The sequence below is a fragment of the Trypanosoma brucei genome, chromosome 11, assembly GCF_000210295.1.
Source record: "Trypanosoma brucei gambiense DAL972 chromosome 11, complete sequence".
Lineage (NCBI taxonomy): Eukaryota > Euglenozoa > Kinetoplastea > Trypanosomatida > Trypanosomatidae > Trypanosoma > Trypanosoma brucei.
In genome coordinates this window covers 3,687,363-3,705,548 of record NC_026744.1, presented here as the reverse complement: position 1 = coordinate 3,705,548, position 18,186 = coordinate 3,687,363, and the positions used below count along the sequence as shown (strand labels likewise).

At 45.0% G+C, this 18,186-nt stretch overlaps 8 protein-coding genes across 8 annotated transcripts; 1 reads left to right on the top strand and 7 right to left on the bottom strand.

Annotated features, from left to right (window-relative positions):
- Window positions 1-109: 109 nt before the first annotated feature.
- TbgDal_XI15800 (ethanolamine-phosphate cytidylyltransferase,putative) lies at window positions 110-1,264 on the bottom strand (the record flags this gene model as incomplete). Its single annotated transcript, XM_011782423.1, has 1 exon — window positions 110-1,264. One exon carries the CDS (start codon window positions 1,262-1,264, stop codon window positions 110-112), a length of 1,155 nt encoding a protein of 384 aa, XP_011780725.1.
- Window positions 1,265-2,287: 1,023 nt separating this feature from the next.
- On the bottom strand, window positions 2,288-2,827 carry TbgDal_XI15790 (ribosomal protein L18, putative; the record flags this gene model as incomplete). Its single annotated transcript, XM_011782422.1, has 1 exon — window positions 2,288-2,827. One exon carries the CDS (start codon window positions 2,825-2,827, stop codon window positions 2,288-2,290), a length of 540 nt encoding a protein of 179 aa, XP_011780724.1.
- An 879-nt stretch (window positions 2,828-3,706) lies between these two features.
- TbgDal_XI15780 (phenylalanyl-tRNA synthetase alpha chain,putative) lies at window positions 3,707-5,197 on the bottom strand (the record flags this gene model as incomplete). The annotated part of the gene is made up of 1 exon (XM_011782421.1): window positions 3,707-5,197. The coding sequence occupies one exon, from the start codon at window positions 5,195-5,197 to the stop codon at window positions 3,707-3,709; it is 1,491 nt and encodes a 496-aa protein (XP_011780723.1).
- A 752-nt stretch (window positions 5,198-5,949) lies between these two features.
- On the bottom strand, window positions 5,950-7,260 carry TbgDal_XI15770 (hypothetical protein, conserved; the record flags this gene model as incomplete). The annotated part of the gene is made up of 1 exon (XM_011782420.1): window positions 5,950-7,260. The coding sequence occupies one exon, from the start codon at window positions 7,258-7,260 to the stop codon at window positions 5,950-5,952; it is 1,311 nt and encodes a 436-aa protein (XP_011780722.1).
- An 86-nt stretch (window positions 7,261-7,346) lies between these two features.
- TbgDal_XI15760 (hypothetical protein, unlikely) lies at window positions 7,347-7,673 on the bottom strand (the record flags this gene model as incomplete). The annotated part of the gene is made up of 1 exon (XM_011782419.1): window positions 7,347-7,673. The coding sequence occupies one exon, from the start codon at window positions 7,671-7,673 to the stop codon at window positions 7,347-7,349; it is 327 nt and encodes a 108-aa protein (XP_011780721.1).
- Window positions 7,674-8,155: 482 nt separating this feature from the next.
- TbgDal_XI15750 (hypothetical protein, unlikely) lies at window positions 8,156-8,500 on the top strand (the record flags this gene model as incomplete). The annotated part of the gene is made up of 1 exon (XM_011782418.1): window positions 8,156-8,500. The coding sequence occupies one exon, from the start codon at window positions 8,156-8,158 to the stop codon at window positions 8,498-8,500; it is 345 nt and encodes a 114-aa protein (XP_011780720.1).
- A 337-nt stretch (window positions 8,501-8,837) lies between these two features.
- On the bottom strand, window positions 8,838-10,355 carry TbgDal_XI15740 (DRBD4; the record flags this gene model as incomplete). Its single annotated transcript, XM_011782417.1, has 1 exon — window positions 8,838-10,355. The coding sequence occupies one exon, from the start codon at window positions 10,353-10,355 to the stop codon at window positions 8,838-8,840; it is 1,518 nt and encodes a 505-aa protein (XP_011780719.1).
- A 4,898-nt stretch (window positions 10,356-15,253) lies between these two features.
- On the bottom strand, window positions 15,254-16,696 carry TbgDal_XI15730 (hypothetical protein, conserved; the record flags this gene model as incomplete). Its single annotated transcript, XM_011782416.1, has 1 exon — window positions 15,254-16,696. The coding sequence occupies one exon, from the start codon at window positions 16,694-16,696 to the stop codon at window positions 15,254-15,256; it is 1,443 nt and encodes a 480-aa protein (XP_011780718.1).
- Window positions 16,697-18,186: the final 1,490 nt, after the last annotated feature.

The following is an 18,186-nucleotide window of genomic DNA, read 5'->3' as shown; positions in this document are numbered from 1 at the left end:
TCTGTTTTGGTTTGAGGAAGGGACTACTATTTTGCAAGACCGGCATTACCCTTTCTGTCCCGTGATGGCCCACAACCAAACCGCCAAATTCCTCACGAAGGATAAAACTTCACACCTCTCTGACATTTCTGTACACATCTGGCTTTCGTAGCTCCGCTTCGGAATCTTTCATGTGTTTCAAAAACTGACGTTCCAGAAGAACCACGTGATTCTTTACGACACGTTCAACAATCATATCTGTGGACAAATCACTTCCCGATTCCACAACCTTAAATAGATTGAGGCTCTTGGGAACCTCGTAAACATCAAATGCTCCCTTGCAGTTGCGTGTTTCTGAACTCGTACCGCATGCGACAATTTTGATATCAAGTATCTTGATCATTTCTTGAGTTACACCCCTCGGGGCACCAAATACAACATCATCCACGTACCTACACGAAAGTACGCCCAACGCCCGCTCGTTGAGACTCATGATTGGGAAATGCTCTCCCTTCGACTCACGAACCAGTTGGTCATCGTGGATACCAACAATAAGGTAATCACCCAGAGCGCGCGCTTTCTGGAGGAAGCGAATGTGCCCTGCATGGAAAAGATCAAAGGCGCCATCCACATACACAACTGTTGCACCAACGGGTGGCGCTAGTTTGTTACTGAACTGCGCTATCTTCCTCGAGGTTGTCAGATAGTGCGGACCCCGCTTTCTAGCGACCTCACTGTCAAGTAGTTTCTTATCTGCATCGCTCAGCAGCTCACTCGGCACGCAAAGCAGCATGCGGCCAACGAGATCTGTGGTGGAGATACACTCCGTCCGCCTCACAGCTTTAAACATCCCAGCGTCTATAATCGCTTGGTATGAGTTGCGACCATTAAGGTCCACCGAAATATCATCACCGTGAACAACAAAATCCACTTCAAACCTCTTCATGTCCTCCACACGCGTGACGTATGGATATCCCTCGATGACAGCGTCTACCCACTTGCAGGCACGCAACGCCTCATATCGCTCTTCCTGCCGCATACTCGGAGGCCCCTTATGCCGAATAATCTCTTCATCAGTATGGCAACCAACAAATAGTTCATCACCCATCGACCGCGCCTGCCGCAGTGCATTGGCATGCCCGAAGTGCAGCATATCAAAGCAGCCGTCTACCCAAACGCGAATAGTCCCCGGCCGCTTCGGAGGCAAAGGAGAAGGCGCATAAAGCGGGTACGGATCATTTGGAGTATCCTCATTGAGCCATACCTTCGACACCGACCGTTTCATCAAAGGGGTAAACCCCACAGATACGGCTAGAAGCCTCCCGGTATAGCGTCGCACCTGTGAAAGGGGTGAGAAAACGCACTGAGATCTACCACAAAACTGCGCTGTTTTTGATATATCCCTTTTTTGCTTTGTTTTGTTTTTCACTGCTCCTTAGTTTACTTCACTATTTATTTATTTTTTTTTTTACGTAGTGTGCGCAAGCAATAAAGGTAAAATTAAATATATTTAGATATTTTATACCTATTATATATTATTGCGCTAGTTTCACCAACACCTTTAGCTTATTCCCCGTTATTTTCTCCTTGATATTTCCCTTTTCTTTCTTGTTTCTTTATTTCCTTCTTGATTTGAGTTTCGGTTTTTTTTCCTCCCTTTATTTCAGTCCAATACCCCGCTAAGAGGGGTGTTTCGAGAAAATAAACCCTCCTACCCGACTCACTTGAAGTTAAAGGGTACGGTCAAAGTGAACCGACAGTTTAATTTGGGGGGGAAACTTTTTTCTGAAGGTTGATTTGACCCACGACAGTTAATTTCTTGTTATTTGTGTAGTTGTTGTCCTCCTAATCAAACGGCGACGTATACTACCAAAAATCAGTTACAATGGGACCTCCCCACTCGACGTTACTCCCTTCCTTTAGTGAAAACACTCTTTCTTTCAACCCCGTGTGACGCGTAACTAAAGTTAAGAATGAGTACACTCACGTGGGGCAAGGGATAAAGGGAGGGATTTGTAAGACAATAAGCAAATAAACGGATGTGGTGCTACTAATACTAAAGAAGCGGGTGTAGGAGAAAAAGAAAAAGGGAAGAGAAAAGTTCCTCAAATGGTCACCGCAGAAGTGCACACTATACGTACAGAAGGGAATTAAAGAAGGGGGAAATTATTCGGTCGCACGACCTTCCACCTGTGGTTAGAGTGTCAAATCAAACAGAAAAACACAAAAATGACATGGGAAATGAGGTGAAAGAAGTAACAAGTAAATGACACAAGCATTCCTGAGCGTGTGCAATCGCATAGCAGCTTTATGCAACCACTGCCCGCTTCGAGTTCTTCTTCACAAATATGACACGGTCCTTGCGTGGTGCCTTCACACGGCGCTGCAGGAGCGGGAACGACAGGTTGTGTGGGTGGAACTGTGCCACGTTCAGGCGGCGTACTTCGTGGTTCGGGATGCTCTTTACGCCAAGCACTTCAATGTTGTGATACCGCGCGCGATGGCGAGAGGCGAGGTCATTATAAGCCTGACTTACAGCCCCAGCCTTGCATACGTCACGAAACTCCTTCACCATGTGCGTATAGCCGCAACGTTGGCTGTAATATGCAATGTCCACGCTGTAGTTGCGGGCCGCCAGCTTGCGATCCTTCACCACCTTACAGGAAAGAACGTCGCCATGAGTCGACTTCACCTTGTTTTTCTCACGCATCATGCGCCAGAAGCGGCTCTTTGCCACAACAAAGTTCGGTGCGAAAACCTCAAATTTGTATACGGTGGGTTGAGGATTCTTCTCCGAGGGCGTCTCGCGCCCAACCACGCAGTAGTGACGAAGGTGCGGTCTCACCATTTTTGTACTTCCTCACTCCAATGCTTCGGGAAGGTCCCAAATTTTGTAAAGTGAAGGAATGAAAGAAAGGCATTGAAGGTTGATGCCGAAAGAAAACACACACACACACACACACACACACACACACACACACACACAAAGAATTCAGGGGGCACAACAGATGGTTCGAAACGGACGAACGAGATCCGGGAAGTGAACCGTACGGCACGCCGTCAGTACAGCAGACACCATTAAAACGTTAAAAACAAAGAAAAATCGGCCGTGAGTGAAGACGGATGATGAACCAGATGAGCACAGAAGAAGACCGTAACGAAGAGAGAAGAGGAAAGCAAAATGACTTGCCGGCTTATGAAGAAGTTGATGAGTAGTTGGGAGAAGCGCAGTAGAATCAACAAACATGAAAGAAAACTGCGACGTACCTCGTGTATAATATGGGCCACCAAGTCAATAAGGGTTCTTTACCTTTTCAGGTAACGTGCGATCATCCATATTGATCAAACTAAAACACGAGCTATTCTAGCTTACTCGTGCTGTCCCTTAGATGCGTTCACATCGGACCCGTCACTACTCTATCGATTTGCCCCACACTCTAAGTATCACCCTGCTCGTGCATTCCCACCTCCTCAAAAAAAAAAAAACTTTAACTGCCCATGTAGCACCTTTCCTTTAGAGTTTTTTTTTTTAATATATAAAACCTTCAATCACCTTCCGGTTTCCCATCGCACACTTCTTCCCCAATTCAGTCAACAAATATTCACCCTCCTTTGTTCTTCCCTTTCCACACCACCCCTGGTAGTCATCTGTTCATGTTTAACTCATTTTTCGCCTCCCTCGCTTCCTCCTTCTCCTCTTCAATATGCTCCACATCTTGTACTGCACCTAAAAACGCATTAGCTTTGAGTTCCTGATGAAACGCAAATCCACCTTATGTCCAAAAAGTTCATGAATACTCGAGAGGCCGTATTTAATCATTGTGGGCCGCTCCAGTGAAAGCCCCCACGCCATAACAGTAACATCTTCGTCGAAACCGAGCGGCACTAACATCTCTGGGCGAAACAATCCACTGTTTCCAACCTCGATCCAACGTTTCAGCTGCGTGTGCCAACCAAATATTTCCATGGACGGTTCCGTGTAGGGATTAAACACTGGTTTGAAACGTAGGCGCTCCACACCTATCCGACGGAAAAACAGTTCAAAGGTGTGCATCATGTTGGCGAGAGAAATATTGCGATCAATAACGCATCCTTCAATCTGGTGAAACTCACACAGGTGCGTACGATCCATTTCCTCATTGCGGAAGACACGGTCAATGCTGTAATACCTCCCTGGTCGGAATGCGCGCCGGCCATCTGGTAGAAGTGGTGAGTTGCGCGCCAAGTGATGCAACCAGAAAGCTGAACAACTCGTTGTGTGGGTACGCAACACATTACGTCGTGCTTCTGACTCTTTCCATGTGTACTTAAAGTTCTTTTCGTGCATCTTCCGCACGTTCTCCACAACGTCCTGCTGCTTTAGTTCGCTTGTGGCGGGTTTTGAAATGAAGAAGGTATCCTGCATGTCACGGGCAGGATGGTTCTGCGGGATGAAGAGAGAGTCGAAATTCCAGAAGGAGGACTCCACCCAGTGGTCCGTCTCCATCTCCTGGAAGCCCATCTCCATAAAAATCTCCCGAAATTCCTGTCGTACTTTCAGTAAAGGATGAAGCTGCCCACAACTCACCTCACGGCCAGCAGCAGTCAGGTTATATGCCTTAAACTCTGTCGTCCGCCACGAACCGTCCAGTAGCATCTCCTTCGTAAGGTCCCCGGCGGCCTTTCCACGAACCTCTGGAGCGAAACTCGGCCCACGTCTAACACTAAACACTTTTATATCTTCAAGTGTTGCCAGTTTGCGCTTTTTGAGCATGTCACCATCTTTGGGATCAATGTGTTGGTTGCGGGCTGCGTCGGAAAGAACAAGACGTGTTGTATCCCGGAAGGATGACACGCTTGGAGAGCGGTTGATAATTACCTTTCCATCTTCTTTCCTCAACACGAACGTTTTTGTCTTCATACCATTTGACAGTGCAACAGCCGTGACATCTCGGCCTAGTTTCCCTGCGACGGCATCCTGAGGCATCTCCCCTGCCGCGAGTAGTTCCCAAAGTTGGAACTCGGGGCTTCCCTCCTCACAAATTTTAATTGCTTCGGCGGTTAATTTCCACGTGGGTCTCTTCTCTATTTCACTCGTTACATAACCACCTGCTTCCAGCGACTTAATGGCACCAACGACAACCTGGTGATCAACTCCCAGTTCCTGAGCCAATACATCAGATTTAATGACCTCGCTTCCCACAAGGGCTTTCAGAATGGTGTTCTCCATGGTACTCATGGTTCCTCTTTAAACGGTAAACGCCAGCAGTGCTCCTCCTTTCTCTCGTTTCCTCTACAAAAGGGTCACAGTAACACGGTAGATGAAGTCCAATCAGTTGGTTGAATGGCCGACAAAAAAAAGAAAGAGAAAGGAAAGGATGAAATGTAACTAAATAACGAGTGAGTTTTATGCCTCAGTTACAGTAAGTGGAAGAGGGTGCGAGGTGAGTGAGCATAATAATAATAAGGAAATGGGGAAACGCAATTTTTCTTATCCACTCATTAATATGAACGACACGCAACCACATGCCCAAATTGAGCACACGAACAGTCGAGAACATAAGACAATGTTTTGATGCATTTAAGAATGACACAACAGGGTTGGCACACTCCATTATATCGGTCATTCACTTCACGAGGTTCCAGTCCTCGTTGCTCCATCGTTTCAACGTCAAACCCACTGGGCACACGGCTCTCACAAATTCTTCAACGCAATGGAATTCCGTTCGGATCACCACCACTCCACTGCGTGTGAGGGTCCATATGTAAAAACACGACAAGAGGCCCCCGCCGAAGCTCACCGGCACCACAAAACTGTGGAGTTGGATCAACAATGTGGTGGAAGAGAAAAAAAAAGGTGGAAAACATGCCTGTTATTTGGTTACTGAAGCCAATAAAGTGGTTGAAACCTCTCAACTCAGTTTCCGCTACCGATAATAATGCAGCACTGTCAGCGCAAGAAAGGGAAATGTCACAAACACCAACAGCGTGTCAGATAGAGAATTCCCTGCGGAGCGGGATTTCCACGAAGTCATCATCGAAAAACTCCCTTGCAACGTAAGAAGCGACGGAAGTGACGTCCCGATCCCTTCTAGTCCTTTTAGAACCACCTGTCCTTTCCTCAGTACGCTGCAGCGCCAAAAGTGACTTGAGAACGGTGGCACTGGAGGACAAGTCGGCAGATTGCAACCACGGAGGAAGTTGAACACGTTTCGCCAGCCTTTTTGCAGCCTGTGCGTATTTTTCCTCGTCTACCTTCACTTGATCAACCAAATGTACACGGATGGCCGACGGATTCCGGTGAACCAAACGGAATTGGTCAAGCACGGTTGCCTTGTGCTTTAAACGATGCGCATACTCTTCCCTAGTCATCACCTCGTCAGCATCCACAGCGAAAGAACCAACATTAACGCAAACAAATGGATGCAAGTAAAGAAACTTGAAGAAGAGAGCCTGCTGGACTAGAAACGGATCACGTGCGAGTGGATAATTTGTAGTATCATCACTACCCACTTTCGGTGCGTTTCCCTTCGTGTTTTCGGCGGACTCACCTGAACGCTGCTGCGGGCACGGTTGCCGCTGTTGCACAGGACCAAAAACCAGCAGCTGCCGACCATCAGCAAGTTTGTTGTTGTAACGAGACCTGATATCACGAAGAATACCATCGAGTATGTCTGCTTGACACAATGGGCATTTAACTATCGTTGAGCGAAGGTCCCAAAGTCCCATCCAATACCGGCAATTTACACAACACAGTCCACTTCGGCAATCCACACGGCGGAGATTAGGCGATATGCTTATGTTACTGAGCTCACCGCTATTTACAGTACCTTCCACGCGTTTCGGCAGTGGTAGCTGGCAGAGAGCCAGCAACATGTGGGAGCCATGGGCGTATGCGAATGGGAGAAACGTCGCATAATTTATATAGTAACGCATCCCCCCACCCTCATCGGTGTCTTGCGTCTCTTTCCGGATGCCGCTCGTACCTTCCCATTCCTTTTCTGCTCCATCTTTCCGCTGCTGTTCGTTTTCACCGTATTCATCCCCATGGGAAAACTCAAGTGACGTGCAGTACACCTCCCTTGGCATTCCGTTAATGCCGATCTCCACACGATCTTGTGTAAGTCCCAAATAAGCACCCAGTTCAGCCACTGTTGCACCATCTGATTTAAAAGTTAGGCAAAGGGAATCGGCAACAAGAATGGAAAGCGGGCTATAGTTTCCCATTCTCATATAGACTTGCAAAATAGTCGTGGCCCTTCGCGCTCCAGCACCGGGAAGAGAGGCATCCCACACGTCCATTTGTATCTTTGTCTATATTTATACACCTATTGACCTATATATATATATATATATATAAAGTACCCCAACAAGTAACAGTACGCTGGTTATAAGAACGGCAGAATGGGACAGAAATGACCTAACACAATAATACAAATATTACAGGCAACGCAACCGTAATAACAACGCATACAGTTTGTACTGATTTCGGTTAGGGACTCCCGTTGGCGACGGCGCCTTAGTAAGGACACATAAATATTCACATTCTGCATCTCTTTATTATGAGTCATACTAATGAATCCCAAAAGACAGCGTGTGGAGCCGCCCAACCGCTTAAACAAAAAAAAACTGCTATCACAAATGCACCTTCTCTTGTGTTTACTTTTCTCCTCAAACCAGTGCGGGGCCCCACGCAAGGCATCATTGAGTCGCATCTACAACAAAAATGTACGAGAAAATAATACGCCACACACACTCATATGTGGTTAACATTGTACCAAGTGGCGGAATTATTAGCCTCCACTTCAGTGCCATAACCTTAACGTCTGGTCCATTGATTGAGGAACAAACTCTCCAGTCCAAATCAAATTAAATACCATAAACATCATTCTCATGGTTTACTAACGCCACGGCAGCCAGTGGATGACCGGCAAATGAAGCAAAAACACAAACGCCATCATGCAATGATGTTGAGAAAAATAGCAGATCGGTTTAAACTTATGGGTATGATTGATCTTGCAAGACTTTTACAGACCCTATTCTGAGGAAATTACCGTCAGTTCATGATGTCCTCTAGCCTTCTCACCATCAGGGGATTTCGAGGTTAGGATAAAATATTCATATATATATATGAATATAAACGCTAGTATCACTCGTGCGAAGAAGGTACCAAAAAGAGAAGCAAAGGAAAACAATAATGGCAATGATTAAAGGTACGCAGATTTGCCTCCATGAAAAAAAAAAAAGGAACTTCGCATGCAGGGGTGAGAAGGTCAATCACCGCGGCCTCATACGCGCGCACAGACAGAAAGAAAAAGAGGGAAAAACGCAGATGAAAAGGAAAGACGAAAACGAAAGGAAAAAGGCCTGTGGTTCCCCCTCCGTCACGCGGCAACAGAACGGTAGTAAGCAGTTATCGTCAACATATGAAAAAGAAAAAATATATATGTTAAGAAGACACACTTATTGCACTCCTGGGGGATACATGTCAGGTGCGCAACAGCAACGATGTGTCCGCTGCCACGTACTGTCACCCCTTTGAGTGTGTTAAAAGGTCGAGACAACAGACCCGCTGTCACAGCACGCTCCTCCTGAAATACGGTAGTGATCCCTCAGATTTCCTGCGCAACTACAAAAATATATGTAACCGCAGTCATACATATGAGAGGGGAAAAAACTAACGGGAGTGTGCCAAAAAAAGGGGGGGTTGTAATAACCATCTCTCCAAACACTAACCATACAGAGACAGAGATGCAAGTAAAACAAAACGGAAGGGAAGGGAAGCAGCCGGAAACGAATCAAATCCCCTCCTCGGGGGAAAACAAGAACATAGAAGAAGAAACAGAAGGGGGAAAAGTATCGACACCACAAAAGTCATCTCACTCATTCTGTTCGTCCTGTGGTTCCACATCTTCCCTCACTTCAGCTGCCTCCGCCTCTGTAGCCGCCAGTGCTTGTTCTACTTCCTCCTCAGTGCCACTGCGTGGAGCCGGGGGGAAGTGAGAAAACGTGACGCGGAGGAAGCGCTCCTTAAGTTGATGAGAATGCACGGCGATGAGGGCGTTCACGGCAGTCTCCACATCTTTGAGACTAACGATTGCGACAGTGGGGCTCTTTCGGTAATACCCATCCAACTCAAAACACTCGTTGGTGAAGACATCCTTTAGGTCATCGTCTGTAATGGCCTCCGTAAGGTTTGAGACAAACAAATACCTCCCCGGTCGGACGCGTCCTGTGGGATTGAAAGAAGCTGTGGGTCGTGTACGGTGGTGATACCCACAGGAGAAGAGCACTGCCTGTGTTGCAGGATCCGTTGCCGGGCCGCTGTTCCACTCAGTTTTCCCACCGCGTTCCACATAACCTGCAAAGTGCCTTAACGTCAACGTGGCACCGTGGAACGGACAACCCTGAAGGTGCTGCACGGCAAGGCGGGCATCGTGCACATTTTGGAAGTGTGCAATCACGGATGTCTTGGAGCTGAATTGTCGCTTAAGGGAGTTAACATTGCCGTAAACCTCAAGCAAAACCCATAAACTGTGCAACGCCACTGTTTCAGGGACACTGTTGACAATCACTACAGAATCCACAGGAGGTGCTCCATATTGCCCTGGTGCGTACGGCGCATGCTGCATGGGGTATCCCGAGCCGTAAACCGGTCCACCCCGACCACCCATCGCCCCGCGCCCTCGGGCTCGCCCACGAATTCCGCGGCCACCACGAGCTGACGCCGCATTAAAGCCATTGTTACCAAAAGGCATTGCCTGCAACTGCTGTTGGGACATTTGCTGGTTTTGGTGAATATTCTGGTGTTGTGGTTGCTGAGGATGATAAGGCATGTGACCCTGTGAGCCATACTCCCCCATCCCGCGGGGCGTGTTCCCCATATGCTCGAGCGTTAGTGTCATGAAGCAACAGTCGGGATAGATTGAGTTATTATTCAATTGTACCACAACTCGCTGGGCAGTAGCGATATCGTTGTAATCAACCCACCCATTTGTTGTGGGGCCTGATGGGCCGCACACAACGTTGGCAGGAGGAGCCACCATGCTGAAAACTTGTGACAATACCTCCTTTGTGACGGGATAGGTACACTTCTCCACCACAACATTAATCCGAGCACCACCTAAATGGTTATTCATTCCGCCAGCAGAAATGCCACCGGCACCGTATGGAACAGCAGGACTTGCCGCTGGTTCCACTTTTACAGTCTGACCAAATAAACTGATGCATCCCCTCTGAAGGAGCGCCTGCGCTTCTTGGGCAGTACGCATCGTCACGGCTGCCTGCCGCATATGAGGAACAACCACTGTGCTGACAGTCGTGCCATACGCAAGCAAACCACGTTTGAGTTCATCCTCGGTACAGGGAGGAATGTTACTCAAAAGACAGGTTTGCATTTTGTATAAATCTTTATTAATTTAACTCTTTTCGAGCTTTTTGTTCTTTCTTCTACCCTCAAAAGCAAACCTCTCCCTAACTTTCTCACTGGTTATTGTGCGCTCTCTTCCGGGCCCGCACAAAAGTATCAGATCACAAAGAAACCGTCTGCTGGTGATGCTTCCTTCTGTTGTCTTCTTTTTGCTTTTGTTTTCTTTAGACTTCCTCGATGAATGCCAGCCGTTCCCAAGAACCCCGCTTTAAATCGCTCTTTTCCTCGTTACCTCGTATTCCTTTTACCGTTCTTTTTATTATTTACTTCCTTCACAGATCACACCCGTTCAGAGTAATACAAGGAACAAAGACAAACAAAAGGAACCAAAAAAAAGCCCCAAGAGCCTTTATTTGTTCACTCCGCTGCGGTTGGTAGCACTGCCCTGCCGCGTCCACTCCTCTTCACACCTCTTCCCTGCTCTCCTTCCTTGATTCCCTCTTTGGTGTTGATTTGTTTTGTTTTGTTTGTTTGTTCTTATCTTCCTTTTTTCTTCTGACTATTCCTCCAGCAGTAGTGTTTCGCCTTGTTTCGCCCCGCCTGTTCCCCGTATAAAATCCTTCACTCCCCACTAAAAAAAATGGAAGAGTTTCAACGCTGCGCCTAAGGGATTTGAGCCAACGAAAAATAAGGAGGTATTCAGTTGTTGCTTTTTTTTTTTCTTTTCCCGCTTCTCTCGCACTCCTTTTTCCCCCTTTTTTTGTTTTAATTTCGGTCTGTTCACCACCTTAATAACAGCACGACTTGCTGATCGGCTCTCTTATCCTGTTGTATTGGTCTTGTTTTTGTTCTGTTGCTCTCCACCTATATTTCGTTCTTGACTGTTTAATTTGATTGTTTTTTTTTTCCTTCTTATATATTTGTGTGTGTGTTTGTGTTTGAACTTGGTTTATTATTAATCTTCTTTCGTTTTAATTTCTTATTATTTTGTGTTGCTTCTGCTGGTATCGCTTATTGTTGTTGCAATTAAATTTTTCTTATTTTTGTTGTATTTGTTGTTGGTCGTTAGTTGTTGGTGTTGGTGTATTCATCAGTTTGGTGCAGTTGTGTTCACCAACATGAAAAAAAAAACGCAAACAAAAAGAACGCATTAAACAAACGCGACAGCGATTTGATTGCGTTATTGTTTCGCGTGCGCGGGTAAATAAAGTAAGGCATAAACGCGGAAAAGGTAATCTTCAAGTTAAGGGTCCCCACCGAGAGGCGCAATTGTAAGTATTCATAACACATTCAAATATAATAGCAAATGTACACACACACACACACACAAACACATATACACATTTGAATATGCATACGCATGTATGAAATAAAAAAAAGGGGGAGAGAGCAAACAGAAAAAAAAAAGAATATGTAATACCATGATTGGCAATGCCATTCCTTCAATCACAACATTTTTGATTCCGCTTAATCATCTGCCCTTTGCGACTTTTTGTTTTCCCGGGTTTCTTTTGAAAGGATGTGCACGCGTGACAATTATTCCACTCACGGCTTCACCTGTCCCATATTTCCATATTTAATAGTAATGACAGTAACGACAAAAACAAGTAAATAATACATCCCAAGTAAAGAAACTTTTTGCCCAAGGTTGTCAAAGAAATAAGAAGGAAAGAGAAATGGATGAGAAATATGCATTTAGCGCGGGGGAAGGACCAGGCAAGAAACACAGCAGCGCATATGGCGAAGACAGGAGAGGGAAATGATCGAAAACAGCAGCAATGAGAAAAATTAAAATTAAAATAAACCAACGGTACATGTGCGGAACCCCATCGAGGCCTTTGCTTAATTTAAGTGGAGAGTTCCCCCAAGTAATGCCTTTCACAGCCTTCAATTGCTCCAACTCACAAATGCAAGAAAGTGGCGCTTAGGAGACACGAAAGGTGCAGTCGGCATCTACATAAAGAGGGAGAGTCGCAGGAATGAACAATTGTTTACGCAAAGCCCAAGAAGGCAGTTCCAACACCTCAAACAAAAAAAAAAAGAGGGCAACATGAGGAATCAGGAGAACAGAGAAAGTAAGGAAGGAACAAAACCAATAGCAAAGACAGAACTAGAACTGATAATTTCGTGTGTCCATTACAACCGCACTTTGTAGAAGGATCCAAAGAAACGGGGAAGAAAACAAAAAAATAGAAAAGAGGTTGGTTAAAACACTGATGGTTGGCGTGGTGCCAAAACAACCGCCTAACCCTCCCCTCATACATGTCAACATAATGAAGACAAGCGTTTAATTAAGAATAGCAAGAAAAAAAAACATGCCCCATAAATGGTGGGCTTAATCATGCGATCCCAAGATGTCGAATACCCAAGCAGTTGGCAATAGTAACCCGTTCATTGTATCATCATCATGTAAGGAATCTTACTCCTCACGCAGCTTCGCATCACGACGAATATCCCTCTCGTTGGTGACTGCCAATAATTGATAACGGCACGGAAAACGCAACGAAGTGACAAGTCAAAGCTGTGTTTGTGTGTTTTGACACCAACACATGCGCAGGAAAGGAGCAGACGTACAGAAGCCACATAAGTGACAAACATTCAAGCGCAAATACAAGACTGACAGTAAATACACATATATATATATATAACAATATGCAGCATATATGTGTAACAGAGGGGGGAAAGTGAAACAAGAAGTAATTATGTACACGCAAGGGGCAGCTCCTCCTCCTCCTCCTCAGCGTTATACAAGCAGTTGGCAGCAGCAGGTTAAACATCATTGAAGTAAAATGCGTAGAGAATAATGCGCGAGTTTCTATTCTTTCTGAGCGTGCAGAAGCCCCGTCAACAGTTGACATCTCCTGCCCAACTCCCTCCTTTCCCCATTCTCCCACACATACACACACCTCTATCACAAAACCTTACAAACTCTCCAATGGTATCCAAGGAGACATGAAGGAAAGAGAGAACTACTAAATATGAAAGTACATAAATTCTGGTTTCGTTTGTGTGTATGTGCAGGTGTCATTTTCCCGTCTTTATTTATTTATTTCGTTGCGGATGTTGGTATTCATTGAAATATATACGCTTAATAAAGGGAGAAAAGGGCATATCACCCTTCCTATCACATTGCTCGGGACGTAACAACAAACAATAGCAATGCACACACACCAAAACCATGCGTGCATACCCACATATATATATACGCTTGCGTGTTTGTTTGTAATGTAGCCGCCAAACTCCATATGATAAATGAGGATACACGTACGAGTGGACAAACGGTCAATAACACACAAGAAGTGGTAACTGTGACTGACTCAACCGAAGACACGACGGCGGCCAAACTGTAAACGAAATAACAATAATACACACACATATATATATATATAGGTATCAACGATGCGAATTCACAAACTCCCATCTGTGCAATCAAATTCCACTTCATGCTAGGGTTCAAGTCAGAAAACAATCAAAAAAATAATAATAACAACAGTAAATGAACCGTCGGTTTTGTGTTGATTCCCTATAAAAATAAAAAATAAAAAATAAAAATAAAAATAAATACGCGAAGCCCTTGCAACAACTCCATCCAATAAGCCTTTCAGATGCCCCGCCGCCGAATCCGTAAAAGTTACAGATAAAAGGTCCACACGCAAAAGAGGAACGCTCATATCCTCCTTCACCCTTTACACCCATCTCCTTCATCCCTCACAGACAAAGAAAACAAATATTTTTGTTTTTGGAGAGGTACTGTTAGAGATGATATATGAGCGATTCCACGTTGTCCTAAAATAAATACGACAAGGTCTTTCAGCATCAGGCAGGCGTTGGGGTTACGGAGAAATGCACAGGAAGGCATAAAGATGCAAAGCTCCAAACGAATAAAAGCATACGTGTATGCGCATATATGTAAAGAAAGAAAAATGAATTAAAGAAGGAAGAAAAAGGAGTGAAAACTGGGTCAAGGGGCAATCAACAAACAAAATCAAAAATGAAAACAGTAGCATCTCGCATGCACTTCCACCTCTCACACACGCGCGCGCTGAGCTACAAGTGGGGCGAACAACGTGTGAGATGGAGGGGTGTCCAAGCAATGGCATATATAATGGAAAGATAAGAAGAACAACAACAACGAAATACATGTGCAAAGGGGAATTAAAAAATTGTCTTATATTATTGATGTTATATTTTTCTTTTTGTTCCTTCCTCGCATTACCCACAATAACGTGGCAACAACACGTCTCACATTTTCCCGAGCGGTGAGAAGAAATGTGCAGCCCACCCAGAACCTGGAAGTAACTTGAATTTCTTTTCTTCATCCTTCTTCTTCTCCATCTTCTTTTATAGATATTGTAAACGGCCACCTCTCAGCTCCCGTGAGGTACAGACGTAAAGAAACCGCACCGTGCAGCGGTAGGGCGTTCAATACCAACAGTGGAATGCTGGATATTTGCTACGGACGCTCTCTGCGCGTTCACATGCTAGGGTCTTTACTCCATCCGCCTCTTCCCCTTTTCCACTTAAACGCAACATTGACCTCCACACGAACATCGAAATCCCGGGATCACCCCCTTTTTTCGTACCTTTTCATTCAATGTCAGTGTTTCCTTTGGCACTTTTTATCATCATTATTATTTTTTTTTTTTAAAGCATATGTGTGGGCGCGCGCAAACATATTTCTCTCCAACAGACATACACACAAACACACACGCACGCGCCGCAGCCACCGCCACTACAACTACCGCCGACTTCATGTGATTGGTACCTTTCCTTTTCTACTCGGTTGTTTAACCCATCTTCCCCCTATCCTTTCCCACACCCGCAACTTCATAACGCAAGAGTCTTCTGATAAATACTGCAGATTAGCATTCATTCACAACTTCCTCTGCCGCCGTTTCACATGCATATACCCAATGCTCAGGTATTTTATGCTGAACCATTTTCCCCAGCACCTTCATTTACATTCTCTGCCACTGCACTGCCGGAAGCAGAAGCATTGTTGGCCGCTGTGGCGGAGGTTGTTGTATCCCTCGGCCCCTCAATGAAGAGAACGTTTGAGCGTTCCTCCCCGCAAACATTGTTGTGGCACTTCAGTAGTAGTGCGACGGCCGTTTCGACATCAGCCATGTATACAGTGAAGGATCCCTCATCGTCTTTGATGATGCGGTCCGGGTAGAAATTCTCACTTGTAAAATACGTCATCACGTCCGCTTCCGAGTAGCCGCCGCATCCAGTTACCTTCAACACACTTGATGGATGGCATCTGCTGCGCTGTCCGGGGCTGCGATGGCGAGCCGTTGTGAAATCGTACTGAACTGTTGCACTGTCATGAGGGTTGCCATCATCTGTGCATGGTGTACGCTCAGTGTAAGTGGGGAACCGTTTAGCACTGACAGTACCGCCAGCAAAGGGGACCTTCCTCAAGAATTGTACGACGCTGTCCGCCTCGGGCACGGAAGCCATCTTCACCGTAAGAATTTCCTTCCTGTTGTGGTTGCGGCGGATGGTTACGACCCCGCCGTACACTTCAATAAGAACAAAGATAGAATGCAGTGGTTCGGACTCTGGAACTATTGTTACGCTGAGAAAAACGGTTGGGGAATTCTGTGGCGGCCTCTGCTGGTTCATAAAAGCCATCATCCCACCAGGCATTTGCATTATGGAAGCCATTGCCGGGTATCCCATCATCATTGGATCAAAACCCATCATGCCAGGGGGCACCGCACCCGCTGCACCACCTCGAGATCCATTCCGCCCACGCCCGCGGTTGTTTCGTCCGCCCTGTTGATCGTTTCCGAGTCTCATCGGAGGTACCGAAGCTGCCATAGGCATTTGTGGCATCGGTTGCTGTCGAGGCTGGGCATACACTCCGGGTTGCGGTTGATGTACTTGAGGTTGTGGAAAAGCCACGCCTGGGTTCACCTGAACACCACCGTAAACTGGTGCTGCACCACCGTAGACGGGAACTGGCGGTACCGGCGCCGGCAGCACAGGCGTTGGCTCCCACACCGAATAAGTCATCATCATCTTGTTACCATCATTGAATATGTTACGGTTGTTTAAGTTCTCCATCACCCGCTGCGTTGCGTATGTATCAGAGAATAGCGCCATGACAACTGTTTCATTGGGATCGGAAGAGGGAGCAATTTGTATCCGGCGCGGGTTAGTTGAAATGCTGGCAAACACGCGAAACATCATATCCTCCGTGACAGGTTGGCGGACCTCCGTAATGCGTACACATAAAGTGTCCGTTGGAACATTACTTGTCATATAAGGGTGTCGGCCTGCGCCTCTTGAGGAATCAAAGCCACCGCCTCCCCCACGACCACGTGCCATCCCACGACCGCGGCCTCCGTATGCGCCTTGCATTATCTTTCTCTTTTATTTTCTTTTCCTTTTATTTGCTCTTTTCTTCTCTTACCCTATGGATTCTTCGTAGTCTTTTGGTTTCTGCTTAGGTTTGTTTTTTTTTTCCTCCTTCTCTCTCCTTTTTATTCTTTTTGCTTTTACTTTGTCTGTGTAGGTTTGGCTCTCGGAGTCACCCACTCTCTCCCTAATTCTTTATTTATTTATTTTTCTTTGTCTGTTTTGTGCTTTCACCTTATTTGTATGCACACCTCTGAAATGAGCAAAAATAATAATATTAATATTAGTAATAATTGAAATCCGCCTACTTCACAATTCTTCCTGTATTTAACGACAAAAAAAAAAGCAATAATAATAATAATAAAGTTAATATTCGGATAAAGGGGGAGTAACAAACAGAAATATTATGGAGCACCGGAAGGCACGGGGGCAAACACACAGATAGAGTCATACGGTATAGCATAATAAAGATATCAACAGCGGTACAACAACAACGAAAAAAAAATATTATAATAAAATATAATAACACATCATACGGAAAAACGAGTGAATGTAAAAAAGTAAAAAAAAAAGAAAATAAGTGAGCAGATTCGACCGCAGCGTCCTGCATAAAAGTGTTGAAAACAGACGGGTAGCACTCCTTTGCATTTTGTTCAGGAACATGGAAGAGTAAAAAAAAAAGGAAGGAAGCGAGGTTGCGGGAGGGAAAATAAATAAATATTTATATATATATAAAGAAACATGAAAAGGAATGAAAGTGATGAAGAAAGGCCTAATGCGCGCAAGGAGCGTTGTTTGGGAAGAAAAATATCGCAAGAAGGAGTAAAAGGGCAGTGCGATAATATACATGAAAAATAGGAAGCAAAACAAGATCATGTACAAACCTTTCGGGTTCACAACATGCCCAACGAAACATAACGCTTCGGTATCATATTTAAAAATCTTAATGGAAAAAAAAGAAAGGGAAAAACAAAAAAAAAGCTGGAAGGTGAAAGCTGATAAGAAGAGGGAAAGTTACCTCACTCCCACATGGCGAACATAACTACAAATATGAAACTACGAACGCAATAAAATTTTGTTAAAAAAAAAAAGAAAAAACATAACCGTACGTTTGTTCGTGAATAGCGATAATGAAAATATAATACAAAAAAAACAAAAAACAAAGAAGAGAAAAAGAAGCTGAAGAAGGAAAGCAAAACAAAACGAAACGAAACGAAAGAAGTGAAACCATATACAATCGTAAGAGATACAGGAAATGAGATGAAGCAAAGAAAGCATCGGAAGAACGGCAAGAATGTGGAAACAAATTGACGCGACCACTGTGAGTAACACAAATACACACACCACTCTTTCTTTTTTCTTGCCGTCATTATTAAATATTTTATTTTCACCGATTATTATTCAACTTTGTCGTGAATACAAATACACAAATACACAAATATATATATATATATATATATATATATATATATATATATGTGTGTGTGTGTATG